This window comes from Microcaecilia unicolor, chromosome 2 (genome assembly GCF_901765095.1).
Source record: "Microcaecilia unicolor chromosome 2, aMicUni1.1, whole genome shotgun sequence".
Lineage (NCBI taxonomy): Eukaryota > Metazoa > Chordata > Amphibia > Gymnophiona > Siphonopidae > Microcaecilia > Microcaecilia unicolor.
This window is the reverse complement of record NC_044032.1, coordinates 73765995-73781572: the sequence shown is the minus strand read 5'-3', so window position 1 is coordinate 73781572 and position 15578 is coordinate 73765995. Positions and strand designations below refer to the sequence as shown.

At 44.6% G+C, this 15578-nt stretch overlaps 1 protein-coding gene across 1 annotated transcript in view; it reads left to right on the top strand.

Annotated features, from left to right (window-relative positions):
- Positions 1-15578, top strand: part of LOC115462943 (ciliogenesis and planar polarity effector 1-like) — a 237673-nt gene that overhangs the window by 71699 nt on the left and 150396 nt on the right. Inside the window, exons 12-14 of the mRNA XM_030193045.1 lie at positions 2768-2966; positions 14251-14507; positions 15160-15253. Coding sequence (XP_030048905.1) covers positions 2768-2966; positions 14251-14507; positions 15160-15253 — 550 coding nt within the window. The remainder of the gene's footprint in view (positions 1-2767; positions 2967-14250; positions 14508-15159; positions 15254-15578) is intronic.

Genomic DNA, 15578 nt, shown 5'->3' with positions numbered 1-15578 from the left:
CCGCATCTCAAAAAAGATCTAGTGGAATTAGAAAAGGTGCAGAGAGGGACGACGAAAATGATAAAGGGGGATGGGACGACTTCCCTATGAGGAAAGGCTAAAGCGGCTAGGGCTCTTCAGCTTGGAGAAAAGGCGGCTGAGAGGAGATATGATAGAGGTCTATAAAATAATGAGTGGAATTGAACGGGTAGATGTGAAGGTGAAGCGTCTGTTTACGCTTTGCAAAAATACTAGGACCAGGGGGCATGCAATGAAGCTACAATGTAGTAAATTTAAAAAGAATGGAGAAAATGTTTCTTCACTCAACGTGTAATTAAACTCTGGAATTCGTTGCCAGAGAATGTGGAGTGGCCTAGTGGTTAGGGTGGTGGACTTTGGTCCTGAGGAACTGAGTTTGATTCCCACTTCAGGCACAGGCAAGCTCCTTGTGACTCTGGGCAAGTCACTTAACCCTTCATTGCCCCATGTAAGCCGCATTGAGCCTGCCATGAGTGGGAAAGCGCGGGGTACAAATGTAACAAAAAATAAAAATGTGGTAGGGGCGGTTAGCTTAATGGAGTTTTAAAAAGGTTTGGACGGCTTCCTAAAGAAGCAGTCCAGAGACCATTATTAAATGGACTTGGGGAAAATCCACTATTTCTGGGATAAGCAGTATAGAATGTTTTGTACTTTTCTGGGATCTTGCCAGGTATTTGTGACCTGGATTGGCCACTGTTGGAAACAGGATGCTGGGCTTGATGGAACCATAGCAAACAGCTTAGTAAGAGAAAGATAAATGTAAAGATCTTTTATATTTTACTCCAGTAAAAAAAAGATGGAAAATATAGGAGACGATGGTTTCCAACTCTACAAAAAGCAGGAGCTGCAGGAAAAGAACATAGTTTTATCAGATACTCCAGACACAGGCCATCAAACATTTTATAAGCCCATCTAATTTGAAAAAAATTCAAGCATCTATGGGGAGCCAGTGTAACTTAACCAAGCATGGAGTGGCGTGATCAAATCTTTTCTTTTTAAACACCATATTGGCTGCAGTGTTTTGTATGACCTGTAGTCTCAATATCGGCTGTGCTGATAACAAACAGTATATGCCATTGCAATAGTCAAAGGAAGATAAAATGATAGATTGAATTAAAATAGAGAAATGTTTCTCAGATAGCAAGGTATGAATGTTCCTCAGTTGATGTAATTTGAAAAATACAGCCTTTATTATAGTATTTACTTGAGATTTCAATGACAGAGGTGTCCAAAAAAACACCAAGAGGCATATTTTCAAAGCACTTTGGGAGGCTAAGTTCCATAGGTTTCTATGGAACTTTGGGAGGCTAAGTGCTTTGAAAATATGCCTCCAAGTATCTTAGATATTTTTTCCACCTTCAAGGTCAAGCCATCTAACATAACCAATTCTGTAGGGACAGTATTCCTTCTGAACCGCTGAACTAGAAGAGTTTTGTTTTGTCTTTGTTTAATTAAATCCATGCATAGCACTCTGTTTTTTGGTTCTATTTATGTACTGTGAAACACAAGGTAAAGAGAAAGGTAAATCAGCATTAATACAAACATGTCATCTGCATACGAGAAAAACTTAGACCCAATAGAAGAAAAGCCCTGGCAAAAAGAGGTCATGTAGATATTAAATAACAGTGGGGAACCCTAGGGTACTCCACAAATGGTTTCCAATCCGCTGAATGTTTGCCATTTTGACCCTATAAAATCTGTGTGTCAAAAATTCTTGTATTCAATTCAGCACTTTAACAGCAATACCCAGAGAACTCAATTTATGTTTAAATCTTCTTTATTGATCCAAAATAGTTAACAGACTTAGCAACCAGTTTGACTGAAAGAACAGCATAGAAATGAATTCCCTCCCGACCCCATCCCTGTCTACCCGATTCCACAGTAACAGCAATATTCATTGTCCTTTATATCATGGCTTCCCTCTAAAAGCTTCACAAACGACTCTGACCATTATGAGGTAATATTAGCCAAAACGGTTCCCAAATATCCTGGAACCTACGACTTACAGGTTGTACAATTTCTGTTCTTTGCAAACAGTCCATTTGCATCTGCTCCATCATGTACATTCTCCAACGTTGTATCAAGGAAGGAGTTGTATGAATCCAGGTGAGTAATATCACTTTGAGACCAAATAAGATTGCATAATGTAAAAAAGTCTTGCGTCTAAGAGGCACTAGATCGCTAAGTACATAAACACCAAATAGCATTTGAGAGTCAAGTCAAATAGTACAAGACCATAAGGCGAACTCGCTTGATACAGCAAAATATCATAGTCAACTGTGTCAAAAGCGTCTGTGAAATCAAACTGTAAAAGAACTGATGCTTTCCCATGAGCAATTAATACTTTCACCTCTGTTGTAATCGCCAGCAACACTGATTCTGTTGAGTGAAAATGCCTGAAACCAAACTGTAAGGGATGTAAACAATTATATTTAGTCAAATAATCAGACAGTAACTCTGCCACATAGGCTTCTAATAATTTAGCAAGTAAAGGAATAATAGTATAGGCGCTCAAGTTTTTATTTTTTTTATTATTGGGCCCAAATATAATGTGTTTTAGCACTGGTTGACAACTTCAAGGCTGTATGTCTTCTATCAGCTAACCATTGCAAATAAAGCATGAGTATTTAGGAAGTGGTAAAGCAAATGCTCCTAGTGTTCTGCTTACAGCAATATTATTTATTTACTGTAATGAATAGAGATTGTGGGCATAATTAGTAACACAACAACTTTTTTTTTTCTGAGTCAGGTTGGGCACAATTTTATTAATGTGATTGACATTGATGCTGAAGATCTTCTGAAGGGGTTACCTGTTGCAGCTGAATCTCCAGAGGTAGAAGTGATCACAAAGCAACATGAGAGTCTCGACGTTCCGTCCTCTGCACAGTTGCATCACATGGCTGCTTCTGTTACTAATACAGTCCCACCAGATGAGTTCAGGAATACAGGTACTTATCACTTCATTTCTTCATGTGAAAAAATGAGCTGGGTATATAGTCTTATGGCATTAATTTTGTAGTTTACTTACATTGTAGAAAGGTTGGTTTCATAAGACACTTGTTTTTAGAGCTTTACAACTAGGGCCAAAAATGCTATAGCCGTGATTCAGTCAGGTGTTTTTCTCACTGCATGATAAGTTCTGTAAATGATGACCAATCAGATTCAAACTTGGGAATGTAGAGTTAAGGACATGTCACCTACCCTGCTGAAAATCATTTTGGTCTGTGAAATGGTGAGATAGATTCTTAGCGTTTTAAAAATTATTTAAATATTTTTTCCGTTCTTGTTTATAATTAGTGAGACTTTACAAACTCAGCATTGGCGTTATACAATTTACACCATATAAAAGGCCTGCTTTTCTCTTTTCTGTTCATTATATTGAATCTACAAGATTGTATGTGTAATTTGAACAACATAAAATTACTGTAATTCATGCAGGCGATATGGCCATTATATTGTATAACATATTTAGTACATGTACAGCAGCATTTGAGTATGCAAACTTTTGGTGATTTCTGCAGTTGAATTCTCTCAGAACTACAAACTGTAAAATGACCATAGAAGTAATATTTGATCCCACGATTTCAGTTCAGAAAACCTATAAGGCTCTCTTTTTTTCCACATCCTGCATTTCCTGTTAATAACTTTACTACTTCTCAGTAGATCTAAAAACAGTGATCTAACACTGTGGGCCAGATTCAACAAAGAGATGCTCCCGTTCTGTGTCTGTGGGAAAAGACCTGTAAGAAAACTAATGCCTTCCTTTTCTTATCCATTCATTTATTCTAGACATTCTTCTATATTTTCCATTCCTCTGCTCTGGTTACCAATAGACACCCAAATTTGGTTCAAGATCCTAACCTTGGTATTTCTAGGAATTCTGGACCACAGCATTCAAACTCAACAGAGACAAGACTCGGTTCTTAGTGCTTACATCCAATTACTGCAAGGAGGCCTTCTCCAGCATTACCCTTGATTTTATTTATTTATTTATTTTGTTATATTTGTACCCCGCGCTTTCCCACTCATGGCAGGCTCAATGCGGCTTACATATTGTATACAGGTACTTATTTGTACCTGGGGCAATGGAGGGTTAAGTGACTTGCCCAGAGGGACCACCTACTCAATAGCAGAATCCTAGGAATCACACTAGACCGAAACCTGGCCTTCAAAGCACAAACAAATATGACCAAAATATTTTATACACTGTGGAAACTGAGGCGCATCATAAGCTACTTTCTGAGAGAAGTCTTCTGGATGCTTGTACAAACGCTAACCCTTGCATATATTGACTACTGTAACGGCATCTATGCCGGCTGCAAAGATTCAATTAACCACTACGCAACATCCACACAGAAGCACGAAGCTATCTCACACTCCACTTCCCCAACTGCCAGGGTGTACGATACAAAACAGTTTACTCATTAGGCTTCACCTACCTATGCACTAAGAGCTGGAACATGCTCTCTAACTCATTGAGGAGCCTAGATACTTACCTGATCTTTCGTAAATAGTGTATACGTCGTGGGTCACAATTTGTACTAGGCTGCACAATTTGGTTTGCTATTCTCTGAAACACAAATTCTATCAAATATTATAGAAAACATTATACAGGAATTAGAGAGAATTAAGTCTTTTTAATTACTCACCCACCATCACAGCATCAGACATCAGTTTCAAGTTATAACAAACTTACAAAATCTGACATCAGTACCTCTGGTAATTATAAGTAATTAGACTAATTAGATAAAGAAGAGAGAAAGGAGGAAGAAAGTTCGTTCTTCATACAAAGGTCACAGAACAGAGAGAAAGCAGACAAAGAATAAATGAAAGAAAGATTCATAGCTATAGAGAATTAGATTCTACCAGGTACGAAAGGGGGGGGGGAGCAGACCCCTTCGGGAAAAGCATAGGCCATTGGATGGATCTGAAACTCACTCTCCAAGCCTAGTTTTTCAGAGTCTGCAGCATGGTTTTATAGGCTGTTGTGAGCATCCACCTCTCCTCTAGGCTGGACCAATCATAGGTGCTGCATATGGGCTGGAGACTTGTAATTGGGACTTTCATATGTGCTGGAAGCTTGCAATTGGTCCTTGCCATTCCTCTTCTCAGTGAATTAGTTTTGTAACAAGATATACCAGGTATCTGAGTTGCCTTAGCAACATTTTCACTATCAGAGCATGTGACCAGCCAGAAATTCCTTCATGTGGCATAAAACTTTATAGCTTATAGCTAAAGGCCCACGTCTTCAAAAACTTCTTCCATGAACCTCCACTGTGAATCAGCTATGAATAATCCTCACTCTTACTCAGCAACGTCCCCTCCATCCCTTGCATGGGAATGACCCCGCATTTGCTTCCACTAATAGATCCACCTCCCCTCCCTGCCGCCCTTCCCCTATCCTTCATATATCCTCCTGCCTTCTTCCCCTATCCCTCTTCAAGCCACTTGGATTCTATGTAATTCAGATCCCCTAGCTTATTGTACTTCTTAGTTCCAAATAAACCACATTGAAACAAAGCTAGTTGGAAAATGTGGGATAGAAATGCTGTAAATAAATACATAAATAGTCTTTTTTTTTCAGGAAGGCCCTTGTTCTCTTGAATCAGCTCACTATTGACTTGAAGATTGAATCAAGTTATACAGTGCTACATAAGAATTTGATGAGATGGCTATTTACTTTGTACCTAGATATTTAGTTAAGTCCCATGTTACCTTACTGTATTTGATTTTTTTTTTTTTTTGTTATACTGGACTTACTTAGATTTTGTTGTATCTTTTAAAATTTATAGTATAGATTTAATTTAGTATGCATGTGATCTACACTGTAAAGGTGGAATATAAATTCCAAAATTAAATTAAATCCATTCTTTCATTCATTTTAACAGGGAATAGCCATTTCCAATATCTGCTTCCCTGAATCAGTTCTACACCATTCTCCGTCCAGACCAAACATATAAATAATTATTACAAATGTCATACTGAGATTGGAACACCATTGTCAGATACCAGCATTTTTTCATATTTCAGTTCCAAATTCAATAGGTTCAGTTTTCTCCTGTTAACATTATAGATATTTTATTATACTTCTATTTTATTTATTTATTTGTTACATTTGTATCCTACATTTTCCCACCTGTTTGCAAGCTCAATGTGGCTTACATAGTACCAAAAAGGCAATCGCCAGGTTCAGTAGAGGAACAAATACAATTAGATGTTAGGGTCGAATAAGGTAAGTTACAGGCACATTAGGGGTCAAAGATAGGGAGGGGTAAATAGTGTCCAGTATGATCTTTGGTTTTGCTGTGTTGAGGCATTTATGTTGGGTCGGTGGGGTATGCCTTTCCGAACAGGTAGGTCTTTAGTGATTTCCTGAAGTTTAGATGGTCATAGATTGTTTTCACAGCTTTAGGCAGTGCGTTCCATAGTCATGTGCTTATATAGGAGAAGTTGGATGTGTAGGTTGTTTTGTATTTGAGACCTTTGCAGTTTGGGTAGTGGAGATTTAGGTAAGTTCGAGATGAACCGGTTATGTTTCTGGTTGGGAGATCAATCAGGTCAATCATGTATCCTGGGACTACACCTTAGATAATCTTGTGGACCAAGGTGCAGATTTTGAAGGTGATGCGTTCTTTGATTGGGAGCCAGTGTAGTTTTTCTCAGAATCTATAGAAATCTCCTAGATTCATGACTGGATCAAGGCAATCTGCTGCCTGAAACAGTGGATGAGATGACATTTCACCACAAGACACCCAAAAAGGGAGTTTCCTCGGGGAGCAGAACACCAACCAGGTGGTTTCTTAAAGAAAGAACCAACCAGGTGGTTTCTTAAAGAAAGAAGAAAGTAACTTATACTCTCAGGCAATATAATAATAATAAAAAAGAAAATAAAAAGAACTTTGCAGTAACTTGTTGTACTCAACAAAAAACAAGTTTAATTATGTTGCTTGGGATGCCAATATGAAAAATACTGACCCCTGACTCTGCTCACTGGACTGTCACATTGCTTAAAGTAAATATATATTTTACATCTACAGAAAATCCCATAGCACCTCCCCCAGTGAGTTTAGAGCAGCATTAGGACATCTTCTCAGTGAACTTACCATACAAAAAAAAGTCTGATTTTGGTGATCATGTCACTAACAGCATATAAACCCTCTTCATACCAGAGCATAGTGAAGTAATACAGAATGTTACAAAAGACACTCAAGACCTGTAGAGCAAATCTATCGTTCCTTAATTGCACAGACTTCCAAAACTCACACTCTACCTAGGAAATTATTGCTGTTGTCGTTAGAACATCTACACCTGTTGGGAAAGCTAAACAGGCTGGATTACAGCAGATCCCTACCAGACATTCAATGCTAACAGAATATTTGGCCTCAATCGCACACATTGAACATAGACCCTTACCAATTATAGAATAAGTAACCACAAAAAGTAGACAAAAATGAAACTAAAATTCCAAGAAGCCAGACTCTGCTTGCAGTGCATCCTCTAGTTCCCAGTCTTTTCATTAATGCCGCCCTCTCTCCATCTGGCATCTCCTCTCCCCCCCCCCCCCCCCCCTCATTCAGCATCTTTCCTTTATTTCTCTTTTTCCTCTACCTTTCATCCAGTATCTCTTCTCCCTCTTCCATCCAGGGCCGGTCTTAGCAAGTGCGGGGCCCTGTGCAGACCAATTTGGTGGGGCCCCATCCTAGCCCCGCCCCCACCCCAGCTCCACCCCATTGATAAGATTATTCAATTTTTTAGAAAATTTTAATTTATGAAATTTCAAATAAAGACAAATGAAGCTAAACTTGTACAGAAAAACTGATTGAAATAGTAAGCACAATGCTATTATCCCCCCTCCCCAGAAATTATTCAGTTCTCAAGTCCACTGCAATTAGTAGTTCCAATTCTCATAACCCCGGGGGCTCAGAGGGGTTATGAGAATTGGAACTACTAATTGCAGTGGTTGGGGGCTGGGCACCGCCCGCAGGCTTGAAGTCTTTGTGCTCTTTTGCAAAAGAGGACTCGGCTGGCGAGGTTAGCCCAGTGGAACGTTCTGTTCTCCGGCGCTTCGACGGCAACAGCATCTCGGGATTCGTTGGGTGCATCGGCAGCACCGAAGTCTTCGGAGATCGCATCGCGTCGACGGTATCGAGGTGTCTTTCTCCTGCATCGTCGGTACCAAGACTTCGAAAGAGTGCGTCAGCGTCGGTGGTACTGGGACCCCCGCTGGTGCTGATGTCGTCGGACGGTGGTGCTTCGTCTGGAGTGCAGGTGAGGGCTGTCCATTCCCCTGCTGGTGGCAGTGAGCCTTCGGGTAGGTCTCCTCCTGCCCTGAGGGCTCCTGCGGTACAGCCCCCCGGGATCGACCTTCTTCGGCCCTGGTCCAGAGGAAGCGACGTCTGGATTCTACGTCCTCCTCATCATTACCGGGGAGCTCCGGTGACATGCTTCACTCGAAGTCGAAGAAGCATCGTCACCGGTCACCTTCCCGTCTTGGTACCGGGAGCTCTGGGTCGCCGAGGGAGTCGGCACCCAGCAGGCATCGGCACCAGGAGGACCGCTCACCCTCCATCCAGGAGGTGTCGGTGCGCTCTGCCCTGGACAGCCCGGTACCGCCTCCGTGCCCGGAACAGGTTTTGACCTCGACTCCTGCATCGGCTTCTCAGTCTTTCTCCACAGCCGCTCTGCACGAGAGTCTCCGGGCCGTTCTTCCTGGCATCCTGGAAGAGCTGTTGCGCCCTTCTCCGGTACCGGGGGTGCCTGCGCCACCGGTGCTGTTGAGTGAGGCGACAGCTGGCCCTTTGCCCGGGGTGAGGTCCCCGGTACCGGTACCCGCTTGCGGCACCGGCTTCGGCTGCCTCCCAGGTGGACTACCCGACGACGTCGGGGGAGGGAGCTTTGCCGCTGCCGGCCAGGGAGTCCACCTCTCGACGCTCCCACCGTGGCCGTGTTTCCACGGAGTCGAGACGGACACGGCTTCAGACGTAGGTTCGTGAACTTGTGTCTGATACCGATGACGAGGCCTCGTGGGAGGCAGAGGAGGACATCAGATATTTCTCTGACGAGGAGTCTGATAGCCTTCCTTCTGACCCCACTCCCTCCCCTGAAAGGCAGCTTTCTCCTCCCGAGAGTATGTCTTTCTCGGCCTTTGTCTACGGCCATCCCCTTCCCGGTGGTAGTGGAGGATGAGCCAAGGACTGAGATGTTTGAGCTCTTGGATTATCCTTCTCCACCTAAGGAAGCGTCCACAGTACCCATGCATTATGTCCTAAAAAAGACATTGCTGGCGAACTGGACCAAGCCACTAACTAATCCCCACATTCCCAAGAAGATAGAATCCCAGTACCGGATCCATGGGGATCCAGAGCTGATGCGCACTCAGTTGCCTCACAACTCTGGTGTGGTGGATTTGGCCCTAAAGAAGGCTAAGAGTTCTAGAGAACATGCTTCGGCGCCCCCGGGCAAAGACTCCAGAACCTTAGACTCCTTTGGGAGGAAGGCCTATCATTCTTCCATGCTCGTGGCCAAGATTCAATCATACCAGCTCTACACGAACATCCATATGCGGAATAATGTGCGGAAGCTGGCGGACTTGGTGGACCAGCTCCCTTCAGAGCAAGCCAAGCCGTTTCAGGAGGTGGTCAGGCAGCTGAAGGCATGTAGGAAATTCCTGGCCAGAGGGTATTTGATACCTTTGATGTTGCGTCCAGGGCCGCTGCTCAAGGTGTGGTGATGCACAGGCTCTCATGGCTGCGTGCCTCCGACCTGGAGAATAGGATTCAGCAGCGAATTGCGGACTCCCCTTGCCGAGCGGATAACATTTTGGGGGAAAAAGTCGAACAGGTGGTAGAACAGCTCCACCAGCGGGATAACGCTTTCGACAAATTCTCCCGCCGGCAGCCTTCAGCATCTACCTCATCAGGTAGACGTTTTTATGGGGGAAGGAGGGCTGTTCCCTACTCTTCTGGTAAGTGTAGGTACAATCCTCCCTCTCGACAGCCTGCGGCCCAGGCTAAGCCCCAGCGCGCTCGCTCTCATCAGCAGCGTGCGCCTCAGCAAGGCCCCACAGCTCCCCAGCAAAAGCAGGGGGCGAGCTTTTGACTGGCTCCAGCAGAGCATAGCCGAGACCAAAGTGTCCATGCCGGACGATCTGCCGGTCGGGGGGAGGTTGAAAATTTTTCACCAAAGGTGGCCTCTCATAACCTCCAACCATTGGGTTCTTCAAATAGTCCGGCAAGGATACGCCCTCAATTTGGCCTCCATGCCTCCAAATTGCCCACCGGGAGCTCAGTCTTGCAGGTACTTGCAGAGGAACTCTCCGCCCTTCTCAGCGGCAATGCGGTTGAGCCCGTGCCACCGGGGCAAGAAGGGCTGGGATTCTATTCCAGGTACTTCCTTGTGGAAAAGAAAACAGGGGGGATGCGTCCCATCCTAGACCTAAGGGCCCTGAACAAATATCTGATCAAGGAAAAGTTCAGGATGCTTTCCCTGGGCACCCTTCTTCCCATGATTCAGGAAAAAGATTGGCTATGCTCTCTGGACTTAAAGGATGCTTACACGCATATTCCGATACTGCCAGCTCACAGACAGTATCTTCGATTCCGTCTGGGAATACGTCACTTCCAGTACTGTGTGCTACCCTTTGGGCTCGCCTCCGCGCCCAGGGTGTTCACGAAGTGCCTGGCTGTGGTAGCAGCAGCGCTCCGCAGGCTTGGAGTGCACGTGTTCCCTTATCTCGACGATTGGCTGGTGAAGAACACATCCAAGGCAGGAGCTCTACAGTCCAAGCAGATGACTATTCAACTCCTGGAGCTACTGGGGTTTGTGATAAATTATCCAAAGTCCCATCTTCTCCCAGTACAGAGACTCGAATTCATAGGAGCTCTGCTGGATTCTCAGACGGCTCGTGCCTATCTTCCGGAGACAAGGGCCAACAATCTGTTGTCCCTCGTCTCCCGGGTGCGAGCATCCCAGTAGATCACAGCTCGGCAGATGTTGAGATTGCTCGGCCACATGGCCTCCACAGTGGACCCTAGCTTCCCAGTGGTTTCAGGCTGCTGGGGATCTAGAGGACGTGATCCACCTGTCCATGAGTTTTCTTGAATCCCTGCACTGGTGGACGATTTGGTCCAATTTGATTCTGGGACGCCCTTTCCAAATTCCTCAGCCGCAAAAAGTGCTGACTATGGATGCGTCTCTCCTGGAGTGGGGAGCTCATGTCGAAGGGCTTCACACCCAGGGAAGCTGGTCCCTCCAGGAACAAGGTCTACAGATCAATCTCCTGAAGTTACGAGCGGTCTGGAACGCTCTGAAGGCTTTCAGAGATCGGCTGTCCCACCAAATTATCCAAATTCAGACAGACAACCAGGTTGCCATGTATTACATCAACAAGCAGGGGGGCACCGGATCTCGCCCCCTGTGTCAGGAAGCCGTCAGCATGTGGTTGTGGGCTCGCCGTCACGGCATGTTTCTCCAAGCCACATATCTGGCAGGCGTAAACAACAGTCTGGCCGACAGGTTGAGCAGGATTATGCAACCTCACGAGTGGTCGCTCAACTCCAGAGTAGTGCGCCGGATCTTCCAAGTGTGGGGCACCCCCTTGGTAGATCTCTTCGCATCTCAAGCCAACCACAAGGTCCCTCAGTTCTGTTCCAGACTTCAGGCCCACGGCCGCCTGGCATCGGATGCCTTCCTCCTGGATTAGGGGGAAGGCCTGCTGTATGCTTATCCTCCCATACCTCTGGTGGAGAAGACTTTGCTGAAACTCAAGCAGGACCGAGGCACCATGATTCTGATTGCTCCTTTTTGGCCGCGTCAGATCTGGTTCCCTCTTCTTCTGGAGTTGTCCTCCGAAGAACCGTGGAGATTGGAGTGTTTTCTGACCCTCATCACCCAGAACGAAGGCTCTCACGGCCTGGATGTTGAGAGCGTAGACTTTGCCTCTTTGGGTCTGTCGGAGGGTGTCTCCCGTGTCTTGCTTGCTTCCAGAAAAGATTTCACTAAGAGGAGTTACTTCTTTTTATGGAGGAGGTTTGCCATCTGGTGTGACACCAAGGCCTTAGATCCTCGCTCTTGTCCTACACAGACCCTGCTTGACTACCTTCTGCACTTGTCTGAGTCTGGTCTCAAGATCAACTCTGTAAGGGTTCACCTTAGCGCAATCAGTGCATACCATTACCGTGTGGAAGGTAAGCCGATCTCGGGACAGCCTTTAGTTGTTCGCTTTATGAGAGGTTTGCTTTTGTCAAAGCCCCCCATCAAACCTCCTACAGTGTCATGGGATCTCAATGTCGTCCTCACCCAGCTGATGAAACCTCCTTTTGAGGCACTGAATTCATGCCATCTGAAGTACTTGACCTGGAAGGTCATTTTCTTGGTGGCAGTAACTTCAGCTCATAGAGTCAGTGAGCTTCAGGCCCTGGTAGCCCATGCTCCTTATACCAAATTTCATCATAATAGAGTAGTCCTCCGCACTCACCCTAAGTTCTTGCCGAAGGTGGTGTCGGAGTTCCATCTGAACCAGTCAATTGTCTTGCCAACATTCTTTCCCCGTCCGCATTCCTGCCCTGCTGAACGTCAGCTGCACACATTGGACTGCAAAAGAGCATTGGCCTTCTATCTGGAGCGGACACAGCCCAACAGACAGTCCGCCCAAATGTTTGTTTCTTTTGATCCCAACAGGAGGGGAGTGGCTGTGGGGAAACGCACCTTATCAAATTGGCTAGCAGACTGCATTTCCTTCACTTACGCCCAGGCTGGGCTGGCTCTTGAGGGTCATGTCATGGCTCACAATGTTAGAGCCATGGCTGCGTCAGTGGCCCACTTGAAGTCAGCCACTGTTGAAGAGATCTGCAAGGCTGCGATGTGGTCAACTGTCCACACATTCACATCTCATTACTGCCTGCAGCAGGATACCCGACGCGACAGTCGGTTCGGGCAGTCAGTGCTTCAGAATCTATTTGGGGTTTAGAATCCAACTCCACCCCCCTAGGCCCATTTTTATTCTGTTCCAGGCTACACTCTCAGTTAGTTGGATAAGTTGTTAGGTCAATCTCAGTTATGTCCTCGCCATTGCAAGATCCAATTGACCATGTTTGTTGTTTTGAGTGAGCCTGGGGCCTAGGGATACCCCATCAGTGAGAACAAGCAGCCTGCTTGTCCTCGGAGAAAGCGAATGCTATATACCTGTAGAAGGTATTCTCCGAGGACAGCAGGCTGATTGTTTTCACAAACCCGCCCGCCTCCCCTTTGGAGTTGGGTCTTCCCTTGTCTTTGTCTTGCTACATACGGGACTGACGAACACGAGCCGGTTCGGGCGGGAAGACGGTCGCGCATGCGCGGTGCGCATGGGCGCGCGAGGGCTAGCAAACGTCTTTGCTAGTGAAGATTCCGATTGGAGGGGGATGCCGTGGACGTCACCCATCAGTGAGAACAATCAGCCTGCTGTCCTTGGAGAATACCTTCTACAGGTATATAGCATTCGCTTTATTGAGGGTGCAGTATATAAGTAATAAATGAAATGTCTCTCTGCTCCTCCTCTCTCTATCATATCCCTTCTGTCTCCCTGCTCCCCTTCCTCATGTCCAGCATCTTGTGTCCCTATATCTCCATATCCATGATCCCCCCTCTTTATATCCCTATTCCTTTCTATGACCAGCATCTCCATTCTCTGTCTACTCCCATCCCTCATGTTCAGCATCTCCCCTCTCTCTCCCTATCCCCTCTTACATATTCAGTACCTTCTCTATGTCTTTCTGCTATCCCCCCTTATTGTGTCCAGCATCTCACATGCCTCCCTGTTCCCCACCTCATTGTGAGCATCTCCTCTTGTTTCCCTAACCCCATCCTGTGTTCAGTATAATAGAAACCATAGAGCTGTGAATTTAAAGTCACTATTTACCCACCCAATTATATTTTCTGTTTCTTTGTATCATGACTTTTTAGTACAGTTTAGCATATGCACTGCATATATTTTAAATGTATACAAAAATAATATAGGGTCCATGATACCACCATGTAGTTTTTTAAATTGCATTGTAAATAAGAATTGCAGTTAGTGCATCCTGCATATAATTTCGAAGTGTAAATTATAGGGAAATATATGTTTCTTTCTTTTTTTTTTTTTAATATATGTTGCTTTCTATTTTTTTTTCAAATTCTGGGCAGCATATTCAATATATGCAATGTATATGTGTTTTCCAACTTTTCTGTGACCCTTTAATTAATGTATTTCAGAGAACCTCTTACAACAACCATTCCAAATGAAAGAACTAAATGCGAAATCCAACAAAGCTGAAAATAAAGACCCTTGGGACAGACTTTTTGGCAATCATGATTCTGCTCGAGCTAAGGAGAAATCCACAAAAAATGTATCATCCAAAATTGTTAGCAAAGGACGCATTAGCTCAAAGTTGCAAGAAATGGATGCACAGCTATCTGCACTACAGAACATGGCAGAAAATATGGAACGAGACTTTGCCAATACTGAACTGGTTAGTTCCTGCAATTTGCTAATATCTACTTGCTGCTTGATTCAAAATAAGATAGAGTATGTAATGTAAATAATAAGCACAAATGCTGAGCAGTTCGACACACACACACAATTTGCTCAACATACCAACATTCTCTCCCTACTGTGAACTGGGATGGTGGGGAACGGGCACTAATAGGAGATTGGATAGGAGGGAAGAGACAATAGAAAGGAATTGGAAGGGTGGGGAGGGAAAGAGTTACAGATAAGACCCTAGAACTGGTATGAGGATGAGAAGCAGAGGAAACTAGATAAGGGCTGTGGAGGGGTGAGCACAGAGAATGGAAATAGGGTACTAAAAGTGGGTGAAAGATGAGGGCATTAAGAGGCTTGGGAAGGAGAATGAGGCAGACAGTGCAATGGGAGAGCTGGAGGGAAGATAAGAGAGGAGGAATGGTTGGGAATGGAATGAGAGAAGAAGATGCATGGTGTTTCCAGTTTCAACTGGAATTATACCAAACAGGAGGAAACTTCCAGACCATAAAATATGCACCTGCCATGTAGGCTATGCTCTCATTGTATGAGCAACACTAACCCATCTGGAGACATTGCCCCCTGAGATAAGCTTTATCATTTGAAATTAAGTAATTTTTGAAACCTCTTTTTAACTGCAGCTGGTAAATACAATTGAAAATTTGGAATCGGCTATTGATCCAGACTTGAATGTGGTGCCTGTGTCTTCAAGAAAAGTTGGTGTTACTGAAAAAGGTGAGTATGAAGTCCAATGACATATATTCCATCTAACATTTTTTAATACTGGAGAGCTTTTAGATCATTTAAAATAGAAAAGATAAAGAGAAGGGTGACGAAAATGATAAAAGGGATGGGATGACTTCCCTATAAGGAAGAGCTAAAGCGGCTAGGGCTCTTCAGCTTGGAGAAAAGATGGCTGAGGGGAGATATAACAGAGGTCTATAAAATAAGGAGTGAGTCCAGGTTTGGGCCCCGTACATACGAATGTTGAGCCCTAGGGGGAGAAGCATGCTCGTTAACACCTGTTAAGTGCTGTTGAGATCGGTTGAAGGCTCTTGAA